Source organism: Canariomyces notabilis (assembly GCF_033297395.1).
Source record: "Canariomyces notabilis strain CBS 508.74 unplaced genomic scaffold N656scaffold_29, whole genome shotgun sequence".
Lineage (NCBI taxonomy): Eukaryota > Fungi > Ascomycota > Sordariomycetes > Sordariales > Chaetomiaceae > Canariomyces > Canariomyces notabilis.
In genome coordinates this window covers 290,525-313,940 of record NW_027041851.1, presented here as the reverse complement: position 1 = coordinate 313,940, position 23,416 = coordinate 290,525, and the positions used below count along the sequence as shown (strand labels likewise).

At 55.6% G+C, this 23,416-nt stretch overlaps 11 protein-coding genes across 11 annotated transcripts; 8 read left to right on the top strand and 3 right to left on the bottom strand.

The window, feature by feature from the left end:
• Positions 1–623: 623 nt before the first annotated feature.
• N656DRAFT_684708 (RTA1 like protein) lies at positions 624–1,560 on the bottom strand (the record flags this gene model as incomplete). Its single annotated transcript, XM_064810608.1, has 3 exons — positions 624–1,027; positions 1,105–1,353; positions 1,419–1,560. Coding segments are annotated over 3 exons (795 nt in total), but the record flags the coding sequence as incomplete, so codon positions are not given.
• Positions 1,561–2,944: 1,384 nt separating this feature from the next.
• On the bottom strand, positions 2,945–4,703 carry N656DRAFT_792304 (SAICAR synthetase; the record flags this gene model as incomplete). Its single annotated transcript, XM_064817065.1, has 12 exons — positions 2,945–3,070; positions 3,155–3,198; positions 3,266–3,286; positions 3,346–3,386; positions 3,494–3,564; positions 3,624–3,867; positions 3,918–3,951; positions 4,004–4,035; positions 4,096–4,268; positions 4,339–4,370; positions 4,424–4,479; positions 4,636–4,703. 12 exons carry the CDS (start codon positions 4,701–4,703, stop codon positions 2,945–2,947), a joined length of 942 nt encoding a protein of 313 aa, XP_064666421.1.
• Positions 4,704–5,658: 955 nt separating this feature from the next.
• On the top strand, positions 5,659–6,998 carry N656DRAFT_377078 (uncharacterized protein). Its single transcript, XM_064809441.1, has one exon. The coding sequence runs from the start codon at positions 5,815–5,817 to the stop codon at positions 6,766–6,768; it is 954 nt and encodes a 317-aa protein (XP_064666420.1). The 5' UTR covers positions 5,659–5,814; the 3' UTR covers positions 6,769–6,998.
• On the bottom strand, positions 6,834–9,026 carry N656DRAFT_783805 (glycoside hydrolase family 7 protein). Its single transcript, XM_064816034.1, has 2 exons — positions 7,864–9,026; positions 6,834–7,788 (listed from the first exon to the last, which is right to left on the bottom strand). Exons 1-2 carry the CDS (start codon positions 8,545–8,547, stop codon positions 6,937–6,939), a joined length of 1,536 nt encoding a protein of 511 aa, XP_064666419.1. The 5' UTR covers positions 8,548–9,026; the 3' UTR covers positions 6,834–6,936.
• Positions 9,027–10,705: 1,679 nt separating this feature from the next.
• Positions 10,706–12,897, top strand: N656DRAFT_717418 (GMC oxidoreductase; the record flags this gene model as incomplete). Its single annotated transcript, XM_064812202.1, has 5 exons — positions 10,706–10,880; positions 10,938–11,254; positions 11,318–11,909; positions 12,000–12,805; positions 12,865–12,897. 5 exons carry the CDS (start codon positions 10,706–10,708, stop codon positions 12,895–12,897), a joined length of 1,923 nt encoding a protein of 640 aa, XP_064666418.1.
• A 913-nt stretch (positions 12,898–13,810) lies between these two features.
• Positions 13,811–14,880, top strand: N656DRAFT_771555 (uncharacterized protein; the record flags this gene model as incomplete). The annotated part of the gene is made up of 3 exons (XM_064813869.1): positions 13,811–13,975; positions 14,052–14,421; positions 14,495–14,880. The coding sequence occupies 3 exons, from the start codon at positions 13,811–13,813 to the stop codon at positions 14,878–14,880; spliced, it is 921 nt and encodes a 306-aa protein (XP_064666417.1).
• Positions 14,881–15,844: 964 nt separating this feature from the next.
• N656DRAFT_848339 (GMC oxidoreductase) lies at positions 15,845–18,073 on the top strand (the record flags this gene model as incomplete). Its single annotated transcript, XM_064819297.1, has 4 exons — positions 15,845–16,073; positions 16,136–16,996; positions 17,064–17,845; positions 17,910–18,073. 4 exons carry the CDS (start codon positions 15,845–15,847, stop codon positions 17,955–17,957), a joined length of 1,920 nt encoding a protein of 639 aa, XP_064666416.1. The 3' UTR covers positions 17,958–18,073.
• A 439-nt stretch (positions 18,074–18,512) lies between these two features.
• Positions 18,513–19,435, top strand: N656DRAFT_832076 (uncharacterized protein; the record flags this gene model as incomplete). The annotated part of the gene is made up of 3 exons (XM_064818650.1): positions 18,513–19,008; positions 19,221–19,246; positions 19,319–19,435. The coding sequence occupies 3 exons, from the start codon at positions 18,513–18,515 to the stop codon at positions 19,433–19,435; spliced, it is 639 nt and encodes a 212-aa protein (XP_064666415.1).
• A 139-nt stretch (positions 19,436–19,574) lies between these two features.
• Positions 19,575–20,959, top strand: N656DRAFT_760791 (uncharacterized protein). Its single transcript, XM_064813222.1, has 2 exons — positions 19,575–20,656; positions 20,726–20,959. The coding sequence occupies exons 1-2, from the start codon at positions 19,846–19,848 to the stop codon at positions 20,866–20,868; spliced, it is 954 nt and encodes a 317-aa protein (XP_064666414.1). The 5' UTR covers positions 19,575–19,845; the 3' UTR covers positions 20,869–20,959.
• A 571-nt stretch (positions 20,960–21,530) lies between these two features.
• N656DRAFT_848336 (uncharacterized protein) lies at positions 21,531–22,022 on the top strand (the record flags this gene model as incomplete). The annotated part of the gene is made up of 1 exon (XM_064819296.1): positions 21,531–22,022. The coding sequence occupies one exon, from the start codon at positions 21,531–21,533 to the stop codon at positions 22,020–22,022; it is 492 nt and encodes a 163-aa protein (XP_064666413.1).
• Positions 22,023–22,231: 209 nt separating this feature from the next.
• Positions 22,232–23,351, top strand: N656DRAFT_839548 (uncharacterized protein; the record flags this gene model as incomplete). The annotated part of the gene is made up of 3 exons (XM_064818906.1): positions 22,232–22,395; positions 22,463–22,713; positions 22,771–23,351. 3 exons carry the CDS (start codon positions 22,232–22,234, stop codon positions 23,055–23,057), a joined length of 702 nt encoding a protein of 233 aa, XP_064666412.1. The 3' UTR covers positions 23,058–23,351.
• Positions 23,352–23,416: the final 65 nt, after the last annotated feature.

The following is a 23,416-nucleotide window of genomic DNA, read 5'->3' as shown; positions in this document are numbered from 1 at the left end:
AGGTAGCGTTAGTGGAGACTCTGGAAACCGTGCATCCAGTATCCACCATGTCATGAGGTCCACTGCACCGCAACACCAAGAAAGTTTTATCATTGAGGTGAGCCCGACATATCTTGACATCACGCGTGCTGCCATATCCTTTTGATCACAAACGATCTAGGTATTAACCATCCCAGCCAATGCCCATCTATCCTTTCCGGAAACGCTATAACGCCATGCCAGCAGCCTTTTCCCACCAGAGGGACAGTGCTGAGGTCTAAAACCCGCGAACTGCCCATGCTATTCCAGCCAGCATCCAAAATCCAAGGCCCTCTATGTACCCGAAGCCATGACGCAAGAAAGCCATCTAAACTCGACTAATTCTGCAACCGCTACCTCCCAAAGGGACTCTGCCTGCCAGAGTGCTCATCAGGGATCTGATGGTACCCGGGGCCAGGGTTACTCATCAGGGGCATGGCAATCCCAATCCCATGATTCCCGTCGCTGTCGTACACGGACGCACCACCAGGCTTCGGGATGGTCGTCCTTGTCGACTCCGAATCTGTCGCCAGCATCTCAATATCCCCACTCTGATTCCGACTCATCCCCGCTTCCGAATCCTTCCTCTTCCCCTTCCCGGGCGGCCTCTTCGGCATCTCCTTGTACCCCTCCAGCGCCTTGTACGGATGCCACCACACAAAAATACCCGCCACAAGGAACATCAGCGCGCCGTCAAGCCCAAGCAGGTAGGCCTCGTGCTGCATCAGGATGCTGTTTGCCCCGAGCGCGAACTCGGCCATGCGGAAGATGGAGCGGACCATCACCAGCACGCTGGTCACGTACAGAGCCACCAGCTGCTGCCGCCAGGGGGTTGTTACTGAGAAGGAGCGGGTGGTTGGGTTTTTGGCGATGCGGAAGTGGAAGAGGATGGTCGTGAAGATGAACAGGCCGAAGAAGAAGAGTTGGATCCCCAGCCCGCCGAGGATGATCCCCTGCCCGAGGTCTTGGGTGGCTTGGGATGTGTCGTCGCCGGAGAGGATGCCGCCGCCTGTACAATGAAGGGGGGTGGTTAGATGACGCCAGAAATGGGGAGGCAGGGTTCACTGCATTGTTGAGGCGACTTACCGGCACCCTGCGCAAGAAACGACAGGACATCGCCCGACACAAAGAGCTTGGTCATCCACGTCGACCGGATCAGTGCATATTTATGTCCGTCGAGCAGCCGGATCAGCCGGCCGAGGACCATGTAGATGGACGCGGCCATGAGGGCGGGCCCAAGGAGGATGAGGAGAGTCTGCCATATGTAGACGCCCAACGTGAAGTTGGGGTTCTCGTTTGCCGCGACGATTCTGCCGATGTATCCGCCCACCTCGACTGTCCCGCCCCAACCGAGTATTAGCGTTTGGCCTTGCGACAAGAATGAGTCGGTGTTGACTTACAGATGCATCCTATCAAAAAGGGAATGAAGAACCACGCTCGTCTGCGGATAAGAAGATATGCGTGCGCTACAGCTACGACCCCGAAGAGGCCGACGAAAACGGCATTGGCGGCGAGACTTGGGTCGTAATGATAGTACCGGAACTGCTGCTGTTCGATGGGTTGGGATGCAGTAGTATCGGATGCCATGGTATCGATATCGATCTCTCGACTCAGACTCGGGCCGGGTTCTCTTCACCTAGAGGCTGGCTGGCAGCGCGGAAAGGTGCAGGCTGTAGCGACTTGTGTGATACTCCCATCATGTGTTCGCCGCGCGGGAAGAGACTCCTACTTCTATATTATATGAGAGTGTTACAAGAAGGGGCTTAGCCACTTCGACTTCGCTGAGCGCGCGCCGCGCGGACTGCTGGACCATCCCGCTCCATTCTCCGGGCGGATTTCAACTCCATTCCCGGCCCTCGATTCTTGACCATACAAGAAAGGTAGACACGATACCCTGCCCAGGCGCCTCACGGATCCATGTTCATGTTGTGCGCCTGAGATAAGCGCCTGCGTCTGGTGGATATGTATGAGCGTCGGATTCGCTCAACTGCGCCTCTTCTACCCCTGACCTGCCAACCCGGCCGGCCGGGAATTGGGAAATGACGGTAATGCTCTCAACACGATATGCTGCGTAACCAGACAGTATCTGAGACTCTTAGCCGCTGCAGGAACGAGTCCGCGTATAAAAGTGCCCGCCCCAAGCGTGCTGTGCCTGGTTCGGTGGCCCCTGATATGGTTTGATGTCTACGTGTAGGTTGAGGCTCGGTCCGCTCGGGTTTAAGCTTAGCTGTCGTCGTCAGCATCAGCATGGTGCTCAGCCTGGTTGCGGCGGGACTGACCCCTGTCAACCATAGTATCAGGTTTCTATTTCTGACAGTGGTTGGTTTCCGGGCTTTCCTGTGTTTCCGTAGAGAAGAAAATAAGCTTATAAGCATGTCCTTCAAGGATCAGGAGAAGACTTCATGGGAGGATCGCGCGTCATATCATGACTTTGACGAACGCTTGGTATCCATGATCTCGACTTGATCGTATTCCAAGCACCATGGCAGCACAAGTCACCTCCAAGAAGTGTATACGAAAAGGGGAAGATACCCAAACCGGGTGCTCTAGCCGGATGCAAATCCTGCAGGTTGACTGGACCTCATAATATGAAATCTTGAGGAAGAGACCTAGATCCGCATATACCTATACATACCGTTCATAGTCCATTGCTCTCGCTCTAGAGCTCTGGAAACCGAGAGCGAAACCGGGCTGGTGTAGACCCCTGCATCCCAACTTGGTAGGACCCGAGGAATGCGAGTACGTTCACCCCCCATATTCCGTAAGCACCCAATCATCCCACGATCCGCCCAATGCTCTTCCTCACGTAAGGAGGCCCATGCACTCCGTCTGCAAAGTGAGCCGCAACAAGACACCGTTGAGCTTCCAAACCCATGTAGAGGACTGCCGGCCACTGTTCGCGCACAGAGACCGCTCGTGGGAACAGTTAGGCAGCCAACTTTGCAAGCCCCTCCTCAAGGGTGCTGCCCGTTAGCCGCTCGTACACTTCAGTATAGCGAGCTTTTGTCTTGTTGACAACCTCTGGGGGCATCTCCACATCTGGCTTTCCCTTCTGTTCGCGAACGTTAGTATCTCTGATAGGGAAAAGCGCGCAGCTCTGCGTGGCTGCATCGTTGAGGACGGGCGTTGTACGTACCAGCCCATTATCGACCAGCCAGTTCCTCAGCACCTGCTTATCGACTGTTGCGGGTTAGAGAGCGGTTCAAACACGAAGTCTTGAAATTGCGCGGAGCACAGCCACACATACAAGAATCCTGTTCCCGTCCGACTGCAAGTTGTGTCAGCATCTTTGAGAGTGCTTAATAAGGCAGGATACAGGATACGTACCTTGATAGTCGGCTTTGCTCCAGAAGCGGGAGGAGTCGGGCCTGGGCATTTTCAAGTCAGTATCAAAGCTGTTTAACAGGGCAGCTGGAGAGAAACTGTTCCATATGCATTGCTCCAGAGCCACATGGAGTGATTGTCTAATACTCACGTCAGAACCTCATCTACAAGGTAGATTTCGTCCGTCTCCTCGTCGACGCCGAACTCAAACTTGGTGTCCGCCTGTTTGGCATAGCGTCAGTGCTTCAAAATCCCGGCGAGCATGTAGCGTGAGAACTGACGATGATTATCCCGCGCTCCTCTGCGTACGCGGCCCCCGCCTTGTAGCATGCCAGGGCTAGTTCCTCGATGCGCGAGGCATACTTGTCGCCGACGATCTTCCTGGCCTCGTCAGGGGAGATGTTGATGTCCTTCTCACCGAGTTCTGCCTTGGTTGAAGGGGTGTAAATCGGCTCGGGGAGCCGTTCGCACCGAGCCAGCCCGCTTGGCTGAGGAAGACCGTGGATTGTTTGGTTCTTTTCGTACCTATGGGGGAGTCAGGACGTTGAAGCATATAGATGGATTGTCGCACTCACTCTGCCCAGCCGCTTCCGGTGACATAGCCACGCACTTTCAGCCAATGTTAGACGGTTGTCCTCTAGAAATGAACATGGGTACTTGCCGATGGCCTCGATAGGGAAGATCTTCAGACGGCTGCCAGGACTTTATGAGTTTTGAACCATTGATAATCACACCTCAGCCCAAACCACATACCGGACGGTCATTGAACGCCCTTGGAGCATCTGTGCCTCGTCAGGTGTAACGACGCCAGACGGTGGGCCAAGATGAAGGAAGTGATGCTTCAAGCCGGGGACCCGGGATGAGAGCACCTCGAACCATTTTGCTGAGAGGAGAGTCAAGATGATGCCCTTGGAGGGTATGCCGCTCTGGGACCAATGTCAGCCTCGCGGAATGGGCATGCATTGAAAGCTGACCGTGTCTGTGAGCATGGCGGACCTTGAGAATGACGTCATAGGCGCTTATACGATCTGACAATCGCGTGTTAGCAGAGACAAAGTGATGGTTGGACAGCCGGACGCACCTGAAGTAACAAAGAGAAGTCTGGGCTTCTCATCTTCTGGAAGCGAGAAGAGGTCTCTGTAGAATCCAGGGGTCAGTTTAAGGTTCGGCAGAAAGCATGATTGGTTTTCGGAAATCGCGTTGTAAATGGGATCCATCTTCCAAGACTGTTCGCAGGAGAGAGCGGAACGACGAGCAACACCAGACACCCGCTGCCCAAGTCCAATTGCGTACCTGACTTTGCCTTGGGACACCTTTGGAAGCGAGGTGAGGTTGATGGATGTAATTGGATCGGATGCCATTGTGTGAATGATGGACCTCGTCGGCGGTGCGAGCAGAGTCGAAAATGCGCGAGTCACCGGGCAGTCGAGCACGAAGCGTCCAGAATAAACAAATCGGAAACAATAATCCCTTGAACTGGTGAATCGAAAGTATAACTTCCCAGACAAGAGCTCTAGCCTTCAAAGCTGTGACTCTGCGCAGGTGTGATGCGAAAATCTTGAAGCGCGATATCGGGAACGCGGGGTTGCAAAGACGCTGCCCCACTTCAACCCTCAGGGCGCCTGTCTTATAGACTCATACAGTGGCCTAGATCTAGTGTTCACCTTCACATAAAAACCAATCCTCTATTCATCTCAACTATGAAACCCGTAAGAGGATTAACACAAAACGCACACCACGGGATCATGCCACAGCAACCGGGAAGATCTCACAGCAGGAGAGAAGTTCGAGTCCCGTGAAGTGCCAAGCCAGCACAGTGGGCATGTCTCGGCACAAACTCTGCCACTGTGCAGCTGAGTGCAGTGCAGTGCTGCTGCCCCTGTCGATCATCCTTACAGCGCATTGGAGCCCTTTCGCTCGGCTCAATCTGTTGTCGAAATGTCTTCAATTCGCAAGCGTCCTGGGCTCCGTTTATTATTCTGGCTCGTTCGCTCGGGTCGCAGCTTGCCAAAGTCACTTTTAACGTTCTACCTACAAATTCTTGGACACCAGGAGTTAAGATCCAGTATGGCTTGGGGCGTTGACCACCCCAGAACCTCTTTCCCGGCGAGAATGGACCTCAATGCAACAAGTCGCGAGCAATTCTTTGGCCGCAGCTAGAAGGACCATAACTTCGCAACCATCAGACAGGCGAGGCAGGTTTGCAGTGCTCGGCGGCTTCACAGCACTTCCACAGACGGAAACAATAACCCGCGACTCGAGCCGACAGAGGGGTCCACATGCTATTTTCTCCGCTGACCTTCCCCGCCGGGGTATTCTGCCCCGCCAGCCGAGTTCCTCCCGAGTTCATCAACCCCTCAACACCCAGCACCACAACCAAACACCGTCTCAGTCGACTCCCAATACCTACACTTGATACCTTCTGACACTGCCTGCCAAACAACTCCTTGAACCACCCCTTCCACCGCCATCATGAAGCTCCTCTACCCCAACACCCTAAAACTCGACATCGAGTCCATGTCCGGCTTCCCCACCGTAACCCTGCACCAGTACGACGCCAAAGCCCCGACCATCCCCGCCGAGCTGCTCGACGCCGAGGTGCTAGTAACATGGGCGAACTCGGCGGCGAACCTGTCGTTTGCGGCGAAGAACATGCCGCGGCTGGCCTGGATCCAGTCGCTCGCCGCGGGGCCCAACGACGTGCTTGCCGCCGGGTTTGACACGTCAAAGGTGCGCGCCATCACGACGGGCTCTGGCCTGCACGACCGCACTGTTGCTGAGCATACCTTGGGTCTGCTGCTCAATGCCGCGCGGAGATTCTATGAGATGCGGGATTTTCAGTTGAGGGGCGAGTGGCCTGGTCATCTTGGAGGGCCGCAGCCGGATCGGGAGCAGGGGACTTTTCGAACGTTGAGGGATGCGAAGGTGTTGATTTGGGGGTTTGGGAATATTGCCAAGTGTCTGACCCCGTATCTTACTGCGCTTGGAGCCGAGGTGAAGGGTGTCGCGAGGCATGCTGGGGTTCGAGGTGGTGTGGAGGTGTATGCCGAGGAGAAGTTGCCTGAGTTGCTGCCGCGGACGGATGCGCTGGTGATGATTCTTCCTGGGGATCCGTCGACGAGGCATGCGCTGAATAAGGAGAGGTTGGCAATGCTGCCGCGTCATGCGTGGGTGGTGAATGTGGGCCGCGGCACGTCGGTGGACGAGGACGCGTTGTTTGAGGCGCTGGAACAGGGGAGGATTGGGGGCGCTGCGCTGGATGTGTTTGAGACGGAGCCGTTGCCGGCGGAGAGCAAGCTTTGGAAGGCGCCGAATTTGGTTCTGTCGCCTCATGCTGCCGGAGGCAGGCCCCAGGGGGCAGAGCAGTTGATTGTGGAGAATTTGAGGAAGTTCCTGGCTGGGCAGGAGCTGCGGAATAAACTTTGAGGCTTTGAGCAGGGTCATGTCCGGTTGAAAGGGGGATTTATAGAGGCTGCAGAGGTCATACTCCATGGTGCATTAGAGCAAAGGGAATCTGAGTACGTTACAAGCAATCTACTCTTCTTTCTATTGTACATAAACCAGCCCAGGGTCCTGCCGCCGTGCCGGAATTTTCTACACCAGCAACGCCCCAAGCATCACCGCCAAACCGACCACAACGCCCGTCATCAACCCCATCGCCTGCCCCGTAGCTAACCCAGCCCCTGACTCCGCAGTAACCACCTTACTCGCGACAACATCCCCCCCATCCGCCCCCGAAGACGAAGACGAAGACAGGTTAAACGTCGAGCCAATATCCCCCCACCGAATATTCGAAAAAGTAACAGCCACATCCGGCGTGAGCTCCACAATCCGCGCCGGATCGCCCGCAGTGGCATTGCACGGCCCCGCCCCGTTGCCCTCGCCATCAAGCCAGCTCATAAAGTCCCCCGGCGAATTCCAGATGCTCATGACCAGCACCATCCCCCGCGCAAGCGACTCCCCCATGCCAGCCATCCCACCGAGACGGAGAAAATCTGACGTGTTCCGCGCGGAGCAGTAGTCCTGCGTCACGGCGCCCTTGAAGCCGCCTGGCATGGCTTGCACGGCGGGGTTGGTTGTTTCGGCTGTGTTGGGGATCAGATTGCCGTCTTGGATGTATAGTCTTCGGATCTCGGTGAGGGTGCCGGTGGAGGTGTTGTCACTCGTAAGGAATTGGGTGACGATGGTGAACGGGCGGGAGGTGTCGACTGTTTGGCCCGTGCCGGGGCCGTAGAATGTGGGCACGCCGAGGGCGAAGGTGTTGAGCCCGCAGCCGTCTTTGTCGCAGACCCCGGAGCCGCCGGTGGGCGTGCGGATGCATTCGTCGCCGGTGCAGAGGAAGGAGCCGGGGCTGCTGCAGGTGTGTGGTGTGAAAACGCTGGCAAGGGAGTTGGCTTCCCAGATGTCCATCTCGTTGCAGCAGGCGCCGGAGGAGTTTAGGTTGGGCTGGGATACTATCCGTCAGCAAAACCACCCCTCGCCCTGGGAGATGTCATACTAGTAGTATGACGGGGAACCCACCAGTCCATTAATCCACGGCACGTTTGTAAAACACTGCGCATCGCAGTATCCCGTCCCATACTCCGCTCCCGCCGGATTCACCCCCTCACTGGCACTCCTCCCCCCATCGACGCTCATCTCACTCAGATACAGCGCGCCATTCATACCACACCCCAGTCTTGAGACATCCACATCAAAACTCAACTCCTGATTCAGCAACCTCAACCCTGCATAATTCACCCCATCCTCCCCCAACAAATACACCCGCGGACTGACGGCCTCGTACTGCTCGCCATTGAACAGGTACTGTCGCAGCGTGAGCGCGCTGCCCCGCGTCGCGACGCCGATGCTGCCGTAGTCGAGGCCTTCGAGGACGCAGTTCCGTGCGAGGCATGTGGTTGGGTCGGACTCGGACGAGGGGCAGAGGGACTCGGAGGGGGTGGTGTTCGTGGCAATGAGGGTTAGGGGGTTGCTGCAGGAGATGGAGGGGTCGGAGGCTAAGTGGAAGGGGCGCGCGCCGTTTAGTGCGTCGGCGACGATTGAGGTTTTAAGGGTGGTGCACCCCCCGGTGGAATTGCAGAATTGGGTTGGGAGGAGGGGGTGGATTTCGGGAGTGAGGTTGCCGATTTGTTGAGCGGTTGATGAGGGGATGTGGAGGGTGGCGGTGGATAAGAGCGTGAGGAGGGCGGATGGGACTGAGAGCATGTGGTGACGGGGTGGGCTTGTTGGTGACATGGTTGGGTTCTGGTTTCCAGGTTTTTCTGGTTAGGTGTGGTGAGACTGTGGCTAGGGAGCTGAATCGGTCGTTGACGTGGAGTCACATCGCCTGGCAGGTTGCAGATGAGGAACTACACGATATGAATATATGACAGTCGACTGCGGTCGACGAACCATCTCTGTGGACGGATCCGGAACGACCCGTCTTCGGTACTGTCGCATGATGATCCTCGAGAGTGTTATGCGACACAATATGAAGGAGCTCCTCGTTTCCCGGATTCGCGAATCTGGGTATTCCTGAAAACGTAGCACAAATAATGTGCGCTGGCCCAGCGAGGCCAGCCATACTGGCGTGAGCTCGATATAGGCAGAATGTGAGGGTAAATTGTTGACTGCTTCAGGGGCTGCATAGAGTTTTGACTTGTTCGGGTCTGTGGTGAGTGCTCGTCCCTGGCGTCGATCATTGAGCTCTAGCCGATGTATGATGAAGCTTGAAGTTTGAAACTGACTCTCCGCCTGGGGGTTATGGGACGTGCTCGTCGGCAGTTGGATTTGGGATGTGCTAGGGGAGGTGGACTTGGCCTCTGAGAAACACGGATAAGCCTCGTCGTGGACGAACTGGTTGCTTGGCCAAAAAAAAAATAAACTCTATCTCATGGGTAGTTGGTGTGTGGGACTCCCGAGATACAGACTGGATGTGCTCGTTGCTTCTTTGACACAAAGGGAGGCGTAAACCAGTAACGGTTCGCGATGATGGATGAGAAGCCTCTCAAGGTCAGACGCTTAAGAAGTATGACCTTGGATCCAGTGAAGTGACTCGATGGCAGGTCCGTCTTCACGCGTGTTAGCGTTTGACTGGAGTTAGTAATATCGTTGGACTTAGCTCGGCCTATGGTACTCATCCCCGAGTACCTACCTAGGTACTGCTCAGCTCGCTGACGTGCCCCTGAACTTGGCTTAGTAACAGTGATCATGGCACTTGATGACAAACCTGACCAAGCGTCTGCTTCAAGCCTGTCATCACCTCGCACTTCTCAGTGCTGTAGCCTTATTGACGGATTCATATTGGTCTGTTTGGTATCATGTACGGTTCGGCCAGGATATCTGACCAGGGCGGCAGGGCCACGATTCTTGAATCAGTCCCGAATCGCACGCTCGGCTGCTCAAATATACCTCAGTGATACAACCGAATAGCATCAAGCAACACCTATGTAAATATAAACCCCTTTTGCTTGTCTCTTAGCAACTTGAACGAACTTGGAGCTCATGGTTAAAGCAAAAGCCATGCCCTAGGGTAGGTACACAATGGCTTACAGGGGGCTCAACCCAGCCACGAGTGGAATGTAACGCTTAGAAGGTCCCATCAACCCAATCCGTACCGTAGGTCCGAACTTGGTCTAGGACGAGGGGTATAATGAAGGATGACATCGTGACCGCAATATGTCAGCTACACGTCTCCGTATTCTCATTAGTGCATGTGCTGATATACTTCGTACACATTGGCGCAGTGAAGTGTAGACAAATTTGGGAGGATCTTCATCCTGGTTCTCCACTCGAAGCCCTTGGGGATAGGGGCAAGGTAGCACAAACACTTGGCCTACATTCCAAGCAAAGGTGAGCGTAGCTGACGGATCTATAAGAGTGACTTATTAAATTCTCGATACTCATAGAAGACTAATACCTCCCAGGCGCTGAATCATAACCAAATCTCTACAGTATCAACAAGTTCTACACATGCAAAAGGTCCCTGACCGTCCTTGTCCTGAGTGCCGGGGTAGAGTTGCGGGGCTCAATAGCTTCCATGCATGCCGCTGTTTGTAGCGTAGCACCGAGCCGGAAACCGGCTTCACCAACCAGGGTTAACGTGCTGAATTCAGTCCACATGTGGCAGTTCCGCGCCAAGGGTCCCGGTCGTCTGGACCAGCCGTCCGGAGGATGGCGAGGGCAGCAGAGGGGTTGACCGTTGGGATATAAGCTAAGGAGGTAAGCACCCTAAGGTTACTGCGTGCCAGGTCCTACTATCTGCTCATGAGAATTGACTTTCTTCACGAGGGAACTGAGGGACGTCCACTGACTGGCAGCCCACCTCACATATTTACGTACGGTTACTGGAACTCCACTGCATCCGGTTGACCGGTTGCCATTGATGATGCTCGCAGGCGCCGTCATCGCCTCCCTTGCCGGGCTGGCGATCGCTTTACCCCATGGCAAAGTCAAGCGGCAGGTCTCGCAGCTCCGCCCACAATACGACTTCATCATCGCCGGGGGAGGCACAGCCGGCTTGACTGTCGCCGATCGCCTGACAGAAGCATTCCCAGATAGTAAGTCTCGTGCAAGACCTGGGAACCTCCTGACCGGTCACTGACATGGCTGTACAGAAACGGTCCTGGTCGTCGAGTACGGCGAAATCGAATATGCGGCCGGTCTGTGGGACCCTCCGTCGACAGTCTGGGGCGGGCAGGGCTTCCTTGCCAGCTACTTCAGCTTCCAGTCGCTCCCGACTCCCCACGTCAACAACAGAACAGCCATTGTGCTGGCCGGCAAGGTTGTAGGGGGAAGCAGCGCTGTGAATGCCCAGTTCTTTGACCGGCCCTCCCGCTATGACCTGGATGCGTGGGCAGCGGCTGCTACCGGTAGTGACGGGAAGAACAAGAACGGATGGAACTGGGACGGGGTGTTCCCGTTCTTCAAGAAGGTAAGAAACATTGCGTGGTGACGGAGGATTATAACCGAAGGCTGACCAAGACTTTGTTTTCAGAGCGTCACCTTCACACCGCCGCCGGCTGAGGTTGCCCAACAGTATGGGTATACCTGGGACGAGTCGGCGTATGGCAACACGACACCCATCCACGCCAGCTTTCCCCCGTATCAGTGGGCCGACTACTATCTCGGGCGAAACGCTTTCACTCAGGCGGGTGTACGAACGCGCCAGGAGTGTGCTGGTGGTGACAAAGACGGCCTCTGCTGGGTGCCGACCTCGCAGCACCCCGTGACGGCCCGTCGTTCGTACGCCGGGCTCGGCCACTACGCCGACGTCAACCTCACACGGCCAAACTATGACCTGCTTGTCAACCATCAAGTCACCCGCGTGTTGTACCCCAATGGCAACACCCGGTCCGGTCCGCCGCGGGTGGAGATCCGGTCCCTGAGCAACAACACCTTCTTCAACGTCAGGGCCAAGGCGGAGGTCATTCTTTCGGCAGGGACTTTCCACACGCCAGCCATCCTTCAGAGAAGCGGCATTGGCCATGCCCCAGTCCTCCGCGCTGCCGGGATCCCGGTGGTGCTGGATCTCCCTGGTGTTGGGTCAAATTTGCAGGACCACTCCGGGTCGGGCATCTCCTGGAACTGTTAGTGCTTATTACCCCCTTACGTTCATTCCCCTTCTTCATCCACCATTCACTAACCCAACCACCCCCTCACTTACTGCCTTTCTTCAGACACCAAACCCGGCAACTTCACCCCGATGCCCTCAGACATGCTATCCTCCCCCGCCTTCCTCGCCGACGCGGTAGCAGGCTTCAACTCTGTCCCCGCCTACGGCCCTTACACCCTTGCCAACCCCAACAGCGCCATCTTTGTGCCCCTGCCCAACATCACCGCCAACTATACTTCCATCGTTGACAAACTCCGTACCATGGCGGCCGCCGACGGAAACGGAACTGTGGCCGCGGCGTCCTATCTGCCGGACGACTACAGATCCGACCCGCGCATGGTCGCGGGGTATCAGAAGCAGCTGCGCATCATAGCCGACTTGCTCGCTAACCCGCGCGCTCCGAGTCAAGAGACGACCTTCCAGACGGGGACTGCTCTGCGGGCGATTAATCTTCATCCGGTGAGTCGTGGGACGGTGCGGTTGAATCTGACCGATCTGCTGGCGCAGCCGGTGCTGGTGTATGGCACGGGGAGTAATCCGGTCGACTTTGACGTTTATTTGGCACAATCAAGATTTCTCCGCGGCATGGTCAAGACGGAGGCGTTGCAAGCGTATGGCGCGGTGGAAGTCACGCCGGGGGAGGGGGTGCAGAGTGATGAGGAGTTGTTGGAGTATGTCAAGAGTGGGTTGGTGCATTCGTTTATGCATCCGTGCTGTACGGCGGCGATGATGCCGAGGGAGGAGGGGGGTGTGGTCGGGGGGGATTTGAAGGTGCATGGTGCGAAGGGGTTGAGGGTGGTGGATATGAGCGTGCTGCCGGTGCTGCCGAGTAGTCATTTGAGTGCGTTGGCTTATGCGGTGGGGGAGAAGGTGAGTGATCAATGTGCACTGGATGGTGAAGAGAGTGTTGGACTAATCAGGGTCTTTAGGCCGCTGATATCATCATCAGAGAATGGCGTTGAGTTGTGTGTGTTTCAATATTTTGTTGTTGCGCAGGAAGGGCAGGGGTTCAGGGGTATTGCCTGTTGTGTTTTCGAACTGCTTGCGGCCGCCAGTCAACTCACCCATCACCATCACCATCCAAGACCTGCGATGTTTGGAAAAACCGTCACCCCCCCCGCCGCGCAAAAAACGCAGCCGCGCAGTTACCCCGGAATGTCCGGTAGAAGGATCCGGTGCGTCTCAAGACCTCCCGGATGCGGACTAGTCGAATCCTACAAAATGCGAATCAGGGGTGCCTTGTCGTGATAATCCCGGCTCTCCAGCTCACCGGCTCGAGCCCCGGCTTGGTTGAGACACTAATTCCACTAGTGAACATGCTAACACGCCATGTCTTGCGCGCAGAAATAATGGAATTCCCGCTGGAGATTGTGTGGCTTTTTGATAAGGTCGCGAGTGATGTTCGAGAATCGCGCTGAAGGTCCCCGGGAGAGACCACTGGCCATCCCCTGCTCAGTGCTCAGTGCTCACCGATCGGTCAAGCGTGCATGTGTGTGTGATGCCAGGCGGGAGAGCACCCCTGCTTCCCCGGTCCAGACTCCAGATCAACCCAAGAGGAGAAACACCACCGGGTAGCGGGCAGCGGCAAGCCCCGGCCCCCCGGTTTGCCGGGTTCAGTCCAGTCTCTGGGCGGCAGACAGTTGGAATTGATCGAACTGGCCCTCATCTCCCCTCAGGCATCTCCCTGCCCAGGGCAGATGATAGCGGCGGCACATCTTGTGAAAAAGGCCCACCTCTCCCCGAGCAAATGGAACCGTACCCGGCCGAGTTGATTCCTCCAGATCTGAATTTGATTTACACTATAATACATCCTAGCAGTGGTGAAGTTATACGAGTTTGTTGTTCGTCGGATAGCATGTGCGACCCGCGCCCAGCATGGAGCAGCAGCCGGCGGCCAGCGACAACAAGGGCCCGATGCTGATGGCGACGCTCTGGACGCTGCACGCCATTACGCTCATTGCCTTTTCCGTCCGGCTGTGGTCACGGTTGAGACCCAAGTTTGCGCTGACGGCGGCCGATTATACAATCACCATCGCCGTGGTAGGCTTCCTCCCTAACTGAACACCCCCGTCCAGGTCTCTAAATCTACTTGAGGCTGACCTGTGCTCTGTTGAAGCTCTCCAAGACAGCATCGATGGGCCTCGTCACGGCATGCGTGCACCTCGGGTTTGGCCAGCACGCCGTCCACGTGGACCGCTCGGCGCGGGCAACGGTCAACACATACCTGTTCATCATCTACATCCTGAGCATGATCGCAACGTCTTTCGCAAGGATATCCATCGGGTGTTTGTTGCTCCAGGTGACGCTGGACCGGCGATGGCGGATCTTGATATACGGGTCCATCTTCATCCAGGCCGCCAACATGCTCATCTACATTGCCTTCCAGTTCGCCCAGTGCCAGTCGAGCTTATCGAGCATGATTGATCTGAAGAACACGAACTGCTTGACCCCGGCGCAGGTGGTGTGGTTTTCACATGCTAATAACGGTGAGTACATACTCCCTGCGCCTTTTCCCCGGCCACCTCTCCTCAACATGTGCTAACCGACTGGAACAAACAGCCGTCGCATTCGCCTCCGACCTCATCTGCGCCATCATACCCGGAATCCTCATCAAATCCCTGACACGGAGCACCGTCGAAAAAGTCCTGACTTTCGCGCTGCTGGCGGCGTGCCTGGTTGCGAGCGGCGTCGTCATTGCAAAGATGTACTACACCATAGTCTTTGACTTTGCGTCGTCGGACGGGTTTTATATCATGGTCGACAAGATGTTTTGGTCGCGGATCGAGGAGTCGGTCATCATCATTGCCGCCTGCGCTCCGTTACTACGGGGTCCGGTTGAGAGGGGCTTGAAGAGGTTGGGGTTCAGGGGCATACGCCCGCCCACGCCGGCGCTGAATTCGGTCGGGGAGCAGGTGACTGGGAGTAGTAAGGGTAGTTCGGTTTGAGGGTTTCCATATAGGTGTGACATTGGGCTTCTTGTTTGTTGGTTTGGATTTAGCTGGGAGTTTGGCGCAGGAGGTTACATCTGCTAGTGCCAGAGCACTGCAGTCAGTCCCCTTTCCCTTTAACTGTTTGCGTTGCGGTCATATTTGACATGGGATATATTTGTGGGACATTGTTGGCATCATTCGGGATTCTTTGGGAGGCAGTAATGAGACGGCGTCTTCTAACGGTGGATTCATGGTCAGGATATCAGGGTTATGGGTTTGCGAGATCAGGGCCGGGCGTTAGTATTCATCAACACTGACACCTTATTATCGAGTACTTACATACGGGCCAGGTTAGCACTAGCCCCTTAATGAAGCCCAGTTGTGTCTTGTTCTAAGCATCAGTCCGGGTCAGGAACTAGTGACCCTTGGATCATCGATTCTCAGCATGCTAAGACCCGACTGCTCAGCTTGGCTCAAGACGTCCATGTCTTGTCAACGGCCGACCTCATCTTTCCCACTCAAGAGGTCCAGCCTTGGTGCAGATGCCTTCCGATCGCCGAGCCGGGTCTTAGCTAGCACTTAATAAACGCCCCGCAGAAGGTAACCAGTGGGATATGGCCCGGCGCGGCTAATCGAGTTAAGTGTAACCAGCTGACAGGACCACACCCCTTACCAAGATCTCCTACATCTGAAAGTATCTTAAATAGCTATGGGACCTTCAATGTAGGGCTGATTTGCTCTTATTCGATCCCTCGTACAACCGTTCATTTACCCAGTCTCCGTACCAACTCGTCGATCAACACATGCTCACAGCGTTTTCAGGCTATTCAGGGGTCAACTCACTGACGAGAGACCCATTCGGCACTTGATCCGAAGCCTTGAATCCAACTGTTAATATGGCTTGCCAAAGCCATTGTGCATTCCTACATCAGCTCAGGTACCCGTACACCAAGCATTTCACCGTCTGCTGATCGTCAAGATGTGTCGACTCTCCACGCTCGCCGTCGCAGCCCTGACATTAACCCAGTCCTACTCTCCAGCGTCCGCTCGAGATCTCCGCGCCTCCAAGGTATTCCACAACGCGCGGCAGGTGGAGGGCGAGTACGACTATGTCATTGTGGGCGGCGGGACCGCAGGGCTCACGGTGGCCGATCGACTGACCGAGGATGGCAAGACCACGGTGCTTGTGCTGGAATACGGCCAACTGAGTAGGCCTTCCATCACTCACACCACCAAGTCTAAATGTCCTAGTAATACTGAGCCTCCACAGGCAACTCGACCTCCATCACGACAGTACAGGGCGGGTTCATGGGCATGTCGGACACATCCCTGCTCTACGACATAACCTCGGTGCCGCAGGTGAATCTGCGCAACCGCACCACGGCTGTTCTCGCTGGCAAGGTAGTGGGCGGCAGCTCTGCAGTCAACGCCATGATGACCGTCCGCGGGACCGCTGAGGACTATGATCGCTGGGGAAGCTTCTTCAGCAACAGTTCCCACTGGAGCTGGGAAGGTCTGCTGCCCTACTTCAAGCGCGCCCTCAACTTCGTGCCTCCGGATGCAGACGTGACAAAATCGGCCAATATCACCTACGACACCCGCTTCTGGGGGAACACATCCGGCGTCTACGCCGGCTGGCCCTCGTTCCAGTATCCCGGCACGACCTTCCACATGGAGGCCTTCCGAGGCCTGCCGGGGGTGCCTTTTGCGCCGGACAGCGGGTCGGGTAAGCCCGGGGTGTATTGGTACCCGACGTTTATGGATCCTAAGCGGGTGTTGCGGTCGTATGCCCGGACTGGTCATTATGACGGGTTGAACAGGGCAAACTACCATCTCGCCACGGGATCCAAGGTTGTTCGAGTGCTGCTCAACGGAACCACGGCAACGGGGGTAGCTTTTGTCCAGGTCGGTCCCGGCCGGCCCATGGCTAACCCGGGTCTGGAGACGGTGGTGCGAGCCAGGAAGGAGGTTATTCTGGCTGCAGGTGCCGTGCATAGTCCACAAATCCTGCAGCTGAGTGGTATTGGTTCCAGCAAGCTGCTTGCGTCGGCAAATATTACCACCGTTGTTGATCTGCCCGGGGTAGGGCAGAACTTCCAGGACCACCCCATGATCTCAGCCTCCTTCACGTGTAAGTCTCCCCCCTCCCACCCGCCCTCCCCAGCCCACTCACACTCACACCTGCCACCTACTCGCAGTCCGGAACTTCACCTCCACCTTCAACCCCTCCCAAGAAGACCTCTACACCAACCGCACCTTCTCGACCTGGTCCTCCACCCTCTGGCAAACCAACCGCACCGGCCCCAACTCCATCGCAACCGGCAACGCAGCCGCTTGGCTGCCCTTTCCAGTAATCTCCCCGCGCTGGCAGGACATCTCCCACCTCCTCACAACCCAAAACCACACCGCCCACCTCCCCCCGGGAACCGACCCCTCCGTCGCAGCGGGTTACCGCGCCCAAATGCTTTCTTATGCCTCTGCCCTGGCAAATAACAACACCGCGTTTTATAATTTAGTTCTGACGGGTGGCGCGAGCAACGGGATCTTGGTCGACCTGCACCCGCTTAGCAGGGGGACTGTCAATATCGATTTGAGGGATCCAAAGGGTAGGGAACCGGTGGTTGATTACCGCGCGCTATCGAACCCGCTGGATGCCCAGATCATGGCGGATCTGATTCGCTTTACACGGAGATATTACCTTGATAACCCGCTTACCGCAAGCCTGGCGGGGAGGGAGAGCCAGCCGGGGAGTGCGGTGCAAACGGATGGGGAGTTTAGGACGTTTTTGGAGGCGACGCTGAGTCCGAGTGAGTTTCATCCTGCGGGGACGTGTGCCATGATGCCGCGGGAGTTGGGAGGGGTGGTGGATGAGGAGTTGAGGGTTTATGGAGTGGAGGGACTCAGGGTGGTGGATGCGAGTGTTATGCCGACGTTGCCCGGGGCGAATACTTGTCAGACTGTTTATGCGGTTGCTGAGAAGGTATGTCTATTCTTTGTTTGGGATAGGGGGTGTGCTTTTTGCTGACATCTGTTGCGACTGGCAGGCTGCGGATCTTATTCGCTATGGCGCTCCCACAGCGATGGTGGAGTAGATGGGCAGGTTAGGGGGACTAGGAGGGAAGATGTACAGGTGAATGGCAGGCTGTTGAGACGGTGATAGCTCATTTGTGTTCGGACTGCGGTATAGGGGTTGTTCAGGGGCTATTGGGACAGGCCAAAATACAAAGCACAGTCTCCAGTCTTGAAAGGCATTGTGACCAATTTACATTTCATCCCACATGTCTTGTCTTTGTGAGAACAATCAAGTCAAAAGTTACAATGCCCCTTTTCTCCGCTTACGCTCAGCTAGCTGACATAACTTTAGTTAGTACTCCATGTCGACAAAGCCCCTTATTCATCACCCATGTCATATCTCACCAATATTAAACCACCCTGGCAGCCCAGAACCGGAACTCCTTTCTCAGCCGCCTCGCACAGTGAACGTTCGAAAGACCACAGCCCACCGCAGTGAAGGTAAGGTAAGTCCTCGGATCCGAGTAAGGTCAGTGACTAGACGCACAGTAGTCAGTAGCACTCCCTCGCGACCGCGACCGTGACCGCTTCCCTTCCACTAAGCACTAAGCCCCCCGACACCCGGTGTGACCACCATGGTGACCATGCCTCACTCTCGCCCCCGACACCAACCCCACCCGCAAATCTTCTACACCCTCTCGACCACTCCCGACCGCGACGCCCTATCCATCCGTCTCGACCACTTCCTCCCAGACGGCTCCCACCACGACTCCCAGGTCCACACAATCTCCATGCGCCCCCAAACATCCACAGCAGTGATCGAACTATCCGCCAACGGGGTGTCTGCAGGCCAGCGCATCCGTCTGCACCCCGACTCCGTCGTGTGCGTGGATTTCTTGCCCAAGGTGTTTGGCTCTGTCGTGGTCATGTATGCCATGACTGCGGACAGGGTGGCTGTTTTCATGCAGCCGTTCATGGCTGGGATTGGGGTGGAGGAGAGGCCTGTTGCTGTGTTTGATGAAAAGGGGGGAGGGTTTGAGGTGCTAGGTAAGTGGGAGATGGTGCCTGTCAAGCTGGAGGCTGAGGAGAGGGATTGGGAGGGGGATGTGCGTATGGATGGCGCGCATGATGGTGAGTCTGGGCTGCAGATGTTTCAGTATGCCCTTGCGAGGGTGTTTGGGGAGGGGATGAGGGTTCGCTGGGGCGGTGATCAGATGTTGCCGGCTTGCTGTTAGAACCAGCACGAATACCGCGGATTTGAGTCCATGCCCAAGGCATTTCATCAGGTCGTCGCTTTTCTTTCAACGTTATTTCATTTTATGTAGTTACTGGGCGTTCCTCAGCACTACTTGACGGTCTGTATGGTGAGGTAAGCCTCAGGTAAGGTTCCAGTTACAGGAACTTAGTAGTCGTCTTTTTCCCACACTCTACTATTTAGCAGCAAATTGACGCTTCTTTCTTCCAGTCATTGTCTCTAAATGTTAATTGCCTTTTGTTTTTGTTAATCCTACGAGATATCATCAACCGCTACTCAACACGCTTCAGGGGAAGTCGGTGAGGCACGGGTTAGGGTTATGCACCTGCTCAATCGCCCACTTACATGTGTCAGTTGCCACTTATGACATCACCGCTTGACGCAACGCGCCTGCCCTGTCTGTTCATCAATGCTTTTTGTCCAACGTCATTTGTTCCAGTGCCTTTTCTGGGCGTTTAGGCCAAGAGATATTTGTCGAATTAGGTATTCCATTTCCGAATGCAGATTCCCTCTATGCATCGAGTTTACGCTGCGCCGGCCATGGCACACATCATACCGTGTGACTTGAGCTGCTGTTAGCAACTTGCAAGTCACAACCCGCCCAGGCCTCAACTGGAACCACTGGCGTTCTTATAATCGATTGTTTCATCTCTTTAGCGTCAGCAGATACCGCTGTCCCTCCACCCCATTAAGCCTCACTTCACAACATCATCATGGCAAACGACAGAGAGAAGAAAGAGCCGCCCTCAACAGGCGGCTCCATCTCCTCCACCCTCACAGCAACCACCTACGCCACAGGCGAGCTAGCCGAGCTCCCCGGCCTGCCGCGACTGCTCTATCGAATCCTCGACTACAAGCTGAAACTCTCCATCGTCGTCTTCCTCTTGGTCCTCGAATCCTCCATCCTCCCCATCGCGCTCTACTACGGCCTAACCCTCGCCACCACCCTCCGGCCCGGCATAGTCTTCGCCATCATCACCTCCTTCTTCGGCATCGTAACAGGCATCGAATTCGGCCTGCGCTGCCTGAAACTCATTCTCAAGGGCGACGAGTACCGTCCGCCCGGGGGCACGCGCTGGAGCTTTGACTTTACGCACTGGACGCTGTCGTTTGGGTACACCGTCATGACGGGTATCTTGATTGGCGCGTCCATCCCGCATAACCCGCTGGTTCGCCCGCTGGCGATTCCGGTGTCGTTGTTTCTGATTCAGATGGGGGTGATGCTACTTTGGAGCGGGTGGATGAATGTCACCCGCCGTCCGGCGCCGTGCAAGATGAGTTCTGTGCCTAAGGGTGGGCGGGTGCCGCCTATGGTGTTGACTATTGTGGAGGATATTGTGGGTGTTGATGGTGGAGGCGGGAGGAAGTACAGGAATAGTTTGATGGCAAGGTATGAGGTCAGTCCGCGGTTTAGGAAGATGATTGCGCAGCAGAACTGGTTCTGGGCTGTTGGCGCGTTGGTGGATGGGATTGGGACTCTGGTGGTCATCTGGACTGTTCCGGAGAAGGTGGCCTACGGAGTTGGTGAGTTCAGGCGTTTGTTGTGTTCTTATCTCGTCGACTTGTCCGTCGTGCTGACATCTGCTGTTCCAGGGTGGGGAAGTCCCCTTATTTTCGTGATCATCTGGACCACCATCAGCATCATCTGGGTTCGCCGGTCTTTAAGGCGGGAGAAGCAGTTGTGGATGGCCGAGCGGGGGACAAATATGCAGGGGTCGCCATGGCCGGCAGCGTAGACACTGCAGAGAGGGTTGTCAAAAGAGACTATTAGAGTGCCGTTTCCATTTGAGGTTTGTTCGGATACTTGTGATATTATCCTGATTCTCGGGTACATGCTTTCCTGGTGTTTAGAAATGAGAAAATAGATACCCATACATAAATGGTACAACCAACATACTTGAGGTGTATAGGTCCTTGTACGGTGTGTGTCACCATGTGTATTGTACAAGCACGGCATTGGAGCGAAAATAAACCGCCTCGAACCGCATGAGGAAGACAGTCAAAGTGTGTCCGTGGTTTGTCAGGGCAGTAAACTCCGCTATATCGACGGCTATGGGTGTCGTGTCCCAATATTTTGCGTGCTGTGATCAGCATCGACGCCGCCTCCTTCAGTTGCGAAACACTCTTCGAGGCACTAACGAGGGAGAAATGCGAATCCTGCGGTCGTTTTGGCGGCTACCTTTACCTCATCACCTGCAAACGCGTCTGTTACTTGTGCTTCACGTCGAGGAAAGAATATTTCCCCGTCGTACTCGATCAGACTCTACTGACGCTCGCGATGTGGCATGCTAAGCGGAGGAAGAAGACATTCGGCCGCCTTCCAGCAGGGTCCTGCCTTCCAGTGGTGCGGAGTCTCCGCGGGCGTTATACGGCAAGAGCGAAACTTTGCAAGTGCAGGATGGCATTATTCGACCGCGAAGCCTTACTCGCCTTAGTGAACTTACCCGAAGATGCTGAGGCGCTGGCTGAGTTGCTGAACAGCACAATCGACTTCTATGAAGACGATCCTCGACGGTTCATGTCAATTATCTCGGCGCCGCGCCTCAATTTCCAAGACCAGAAGGCAGAATGGGGGTTGTATTGTTCAGGCTGTTGGTACACTGTCACTTCGGACCCTTCGAGGCACTTCGGGATCCAGTACAGCCCGGAGGACATTGATCAGCACCTTAAATACTGCAACAGCAGCACTACCAGCAGCGACAGCAGTGACATCAGCGACAGCAGTGACATCAGCGACAGCAGCAGCAGCAGCAGCACCAGCGACACTGGCAGCGACGGTGACAGCAACGGTGACAGCGACGGGGACAGCGACAGCGACGACCCTGGATGGTTGCCGCCCGAGTGGTATTGGCAACACTTAGTGCCTAGGTGCAATGCACAACTAGCATAAGCAGAGTGGATTGCTTTCAGCGGCAAGCCGTCGCCAATGAAAACCGGTCAATTCCACAGTCAAAGCCCCTCTTCAGTGTCTCTCATCCACAGACCTATCCGACTTCTGCGTCTCGGTGCTTTTCCCTGCTCTTTTATTAAATCCCAATGTCCATCAAACGCGACAGTGACAGCCCATTTCCTTCGATCTCACACAGAACTTTACCACTTATGGAGACCACCAAAAACCACAACATCCAACTGCTAACAACGCTGGTGGACCCCGACGACCAAGAAGAGGGCGAATACCGCTTCCTCGTCAACGGCACGCACGTCAAGTACGTGACCGTGGCCCCCGGCACCCTCCCCAAAGACGACCGGACATTTGCCCCAACGTTGCTAGCCAACCTCCCACCATTCCCTCCCGGCGACTGGAACACGGGCCACGTCGGCGTTGACAAGCGATACCGGCAAGCCCGTCTTTCTCCGCACCGAAAAAGCCGACCTCCCCGGCGTCAAAACCATCTGGCACGCAACCTCCATCGACCACCTGCAACCCCGCAAACTAGCCCGTCTCCGCCAAAACATCCACATCGTGTCGCACCCACTTTTTAATGACCCGGTAGTCATCAAATTCACCGAATTCCCTTGGCAGACACCCTACTTCGAATCCGAGACTGCTGCGTACCAGTGGATCGAGGGGTGCGACATTGGTCCACGGTTCCTGGGCCATCTGACTGAATAGGGCCGGGTCATTGGCTTTGTCTTAGAGTACATTGACAAGGCCAGGGCCGTGGGACCGGCGGATCTCGTGGCCTGTCAAGAGGTTCTAAAGAGGTTGCATGCGCTCGGTGTCAAGCATGGGGATATTAACAAGCATATTTTCATGATGCGGGAGGATGGCCGGTGTGTGCTTCACGACTTTGAGACGGCCAAGCAAGGCGCCTCGAAGGAGGAGTTGGAGGAAGAGTATCAGCGGTTGAGCGAGTCGCTGCGGGATCCGTCTTTGCGAGGGGCGGTTCCGGCTGTTGTGCTTAGTGAAGAGATGCCAAATTAGGTTCTTTTGGCCGTATGTGATTGTTCGTCACATTAAGGGCGTTTAGGATCAAGTCTCTTGAGGTTGTGCGACCACCGCTTATGGGATCACCCTAGCTCAGGGGAGGAACAGGGAAAACTCAGGACAAGTAACCAGGGAGCTACAGACACAAGCAACTGCACAACGACCTACAGGCAGAGCATAGAGACACAAAAGCCAGGTCAAGACTGCGTCTAGATTACTAGTCTGGTATTAGGGGGATCTAGATACTTGTACTGGTATGTCGTATATCCAAAGGAAACCCCACGCTTCACCCCATCCTCCTTGTAGGCCGCTCGAGAACTCATATGACAACCACAACACTAACCAGCAGGAGTAGA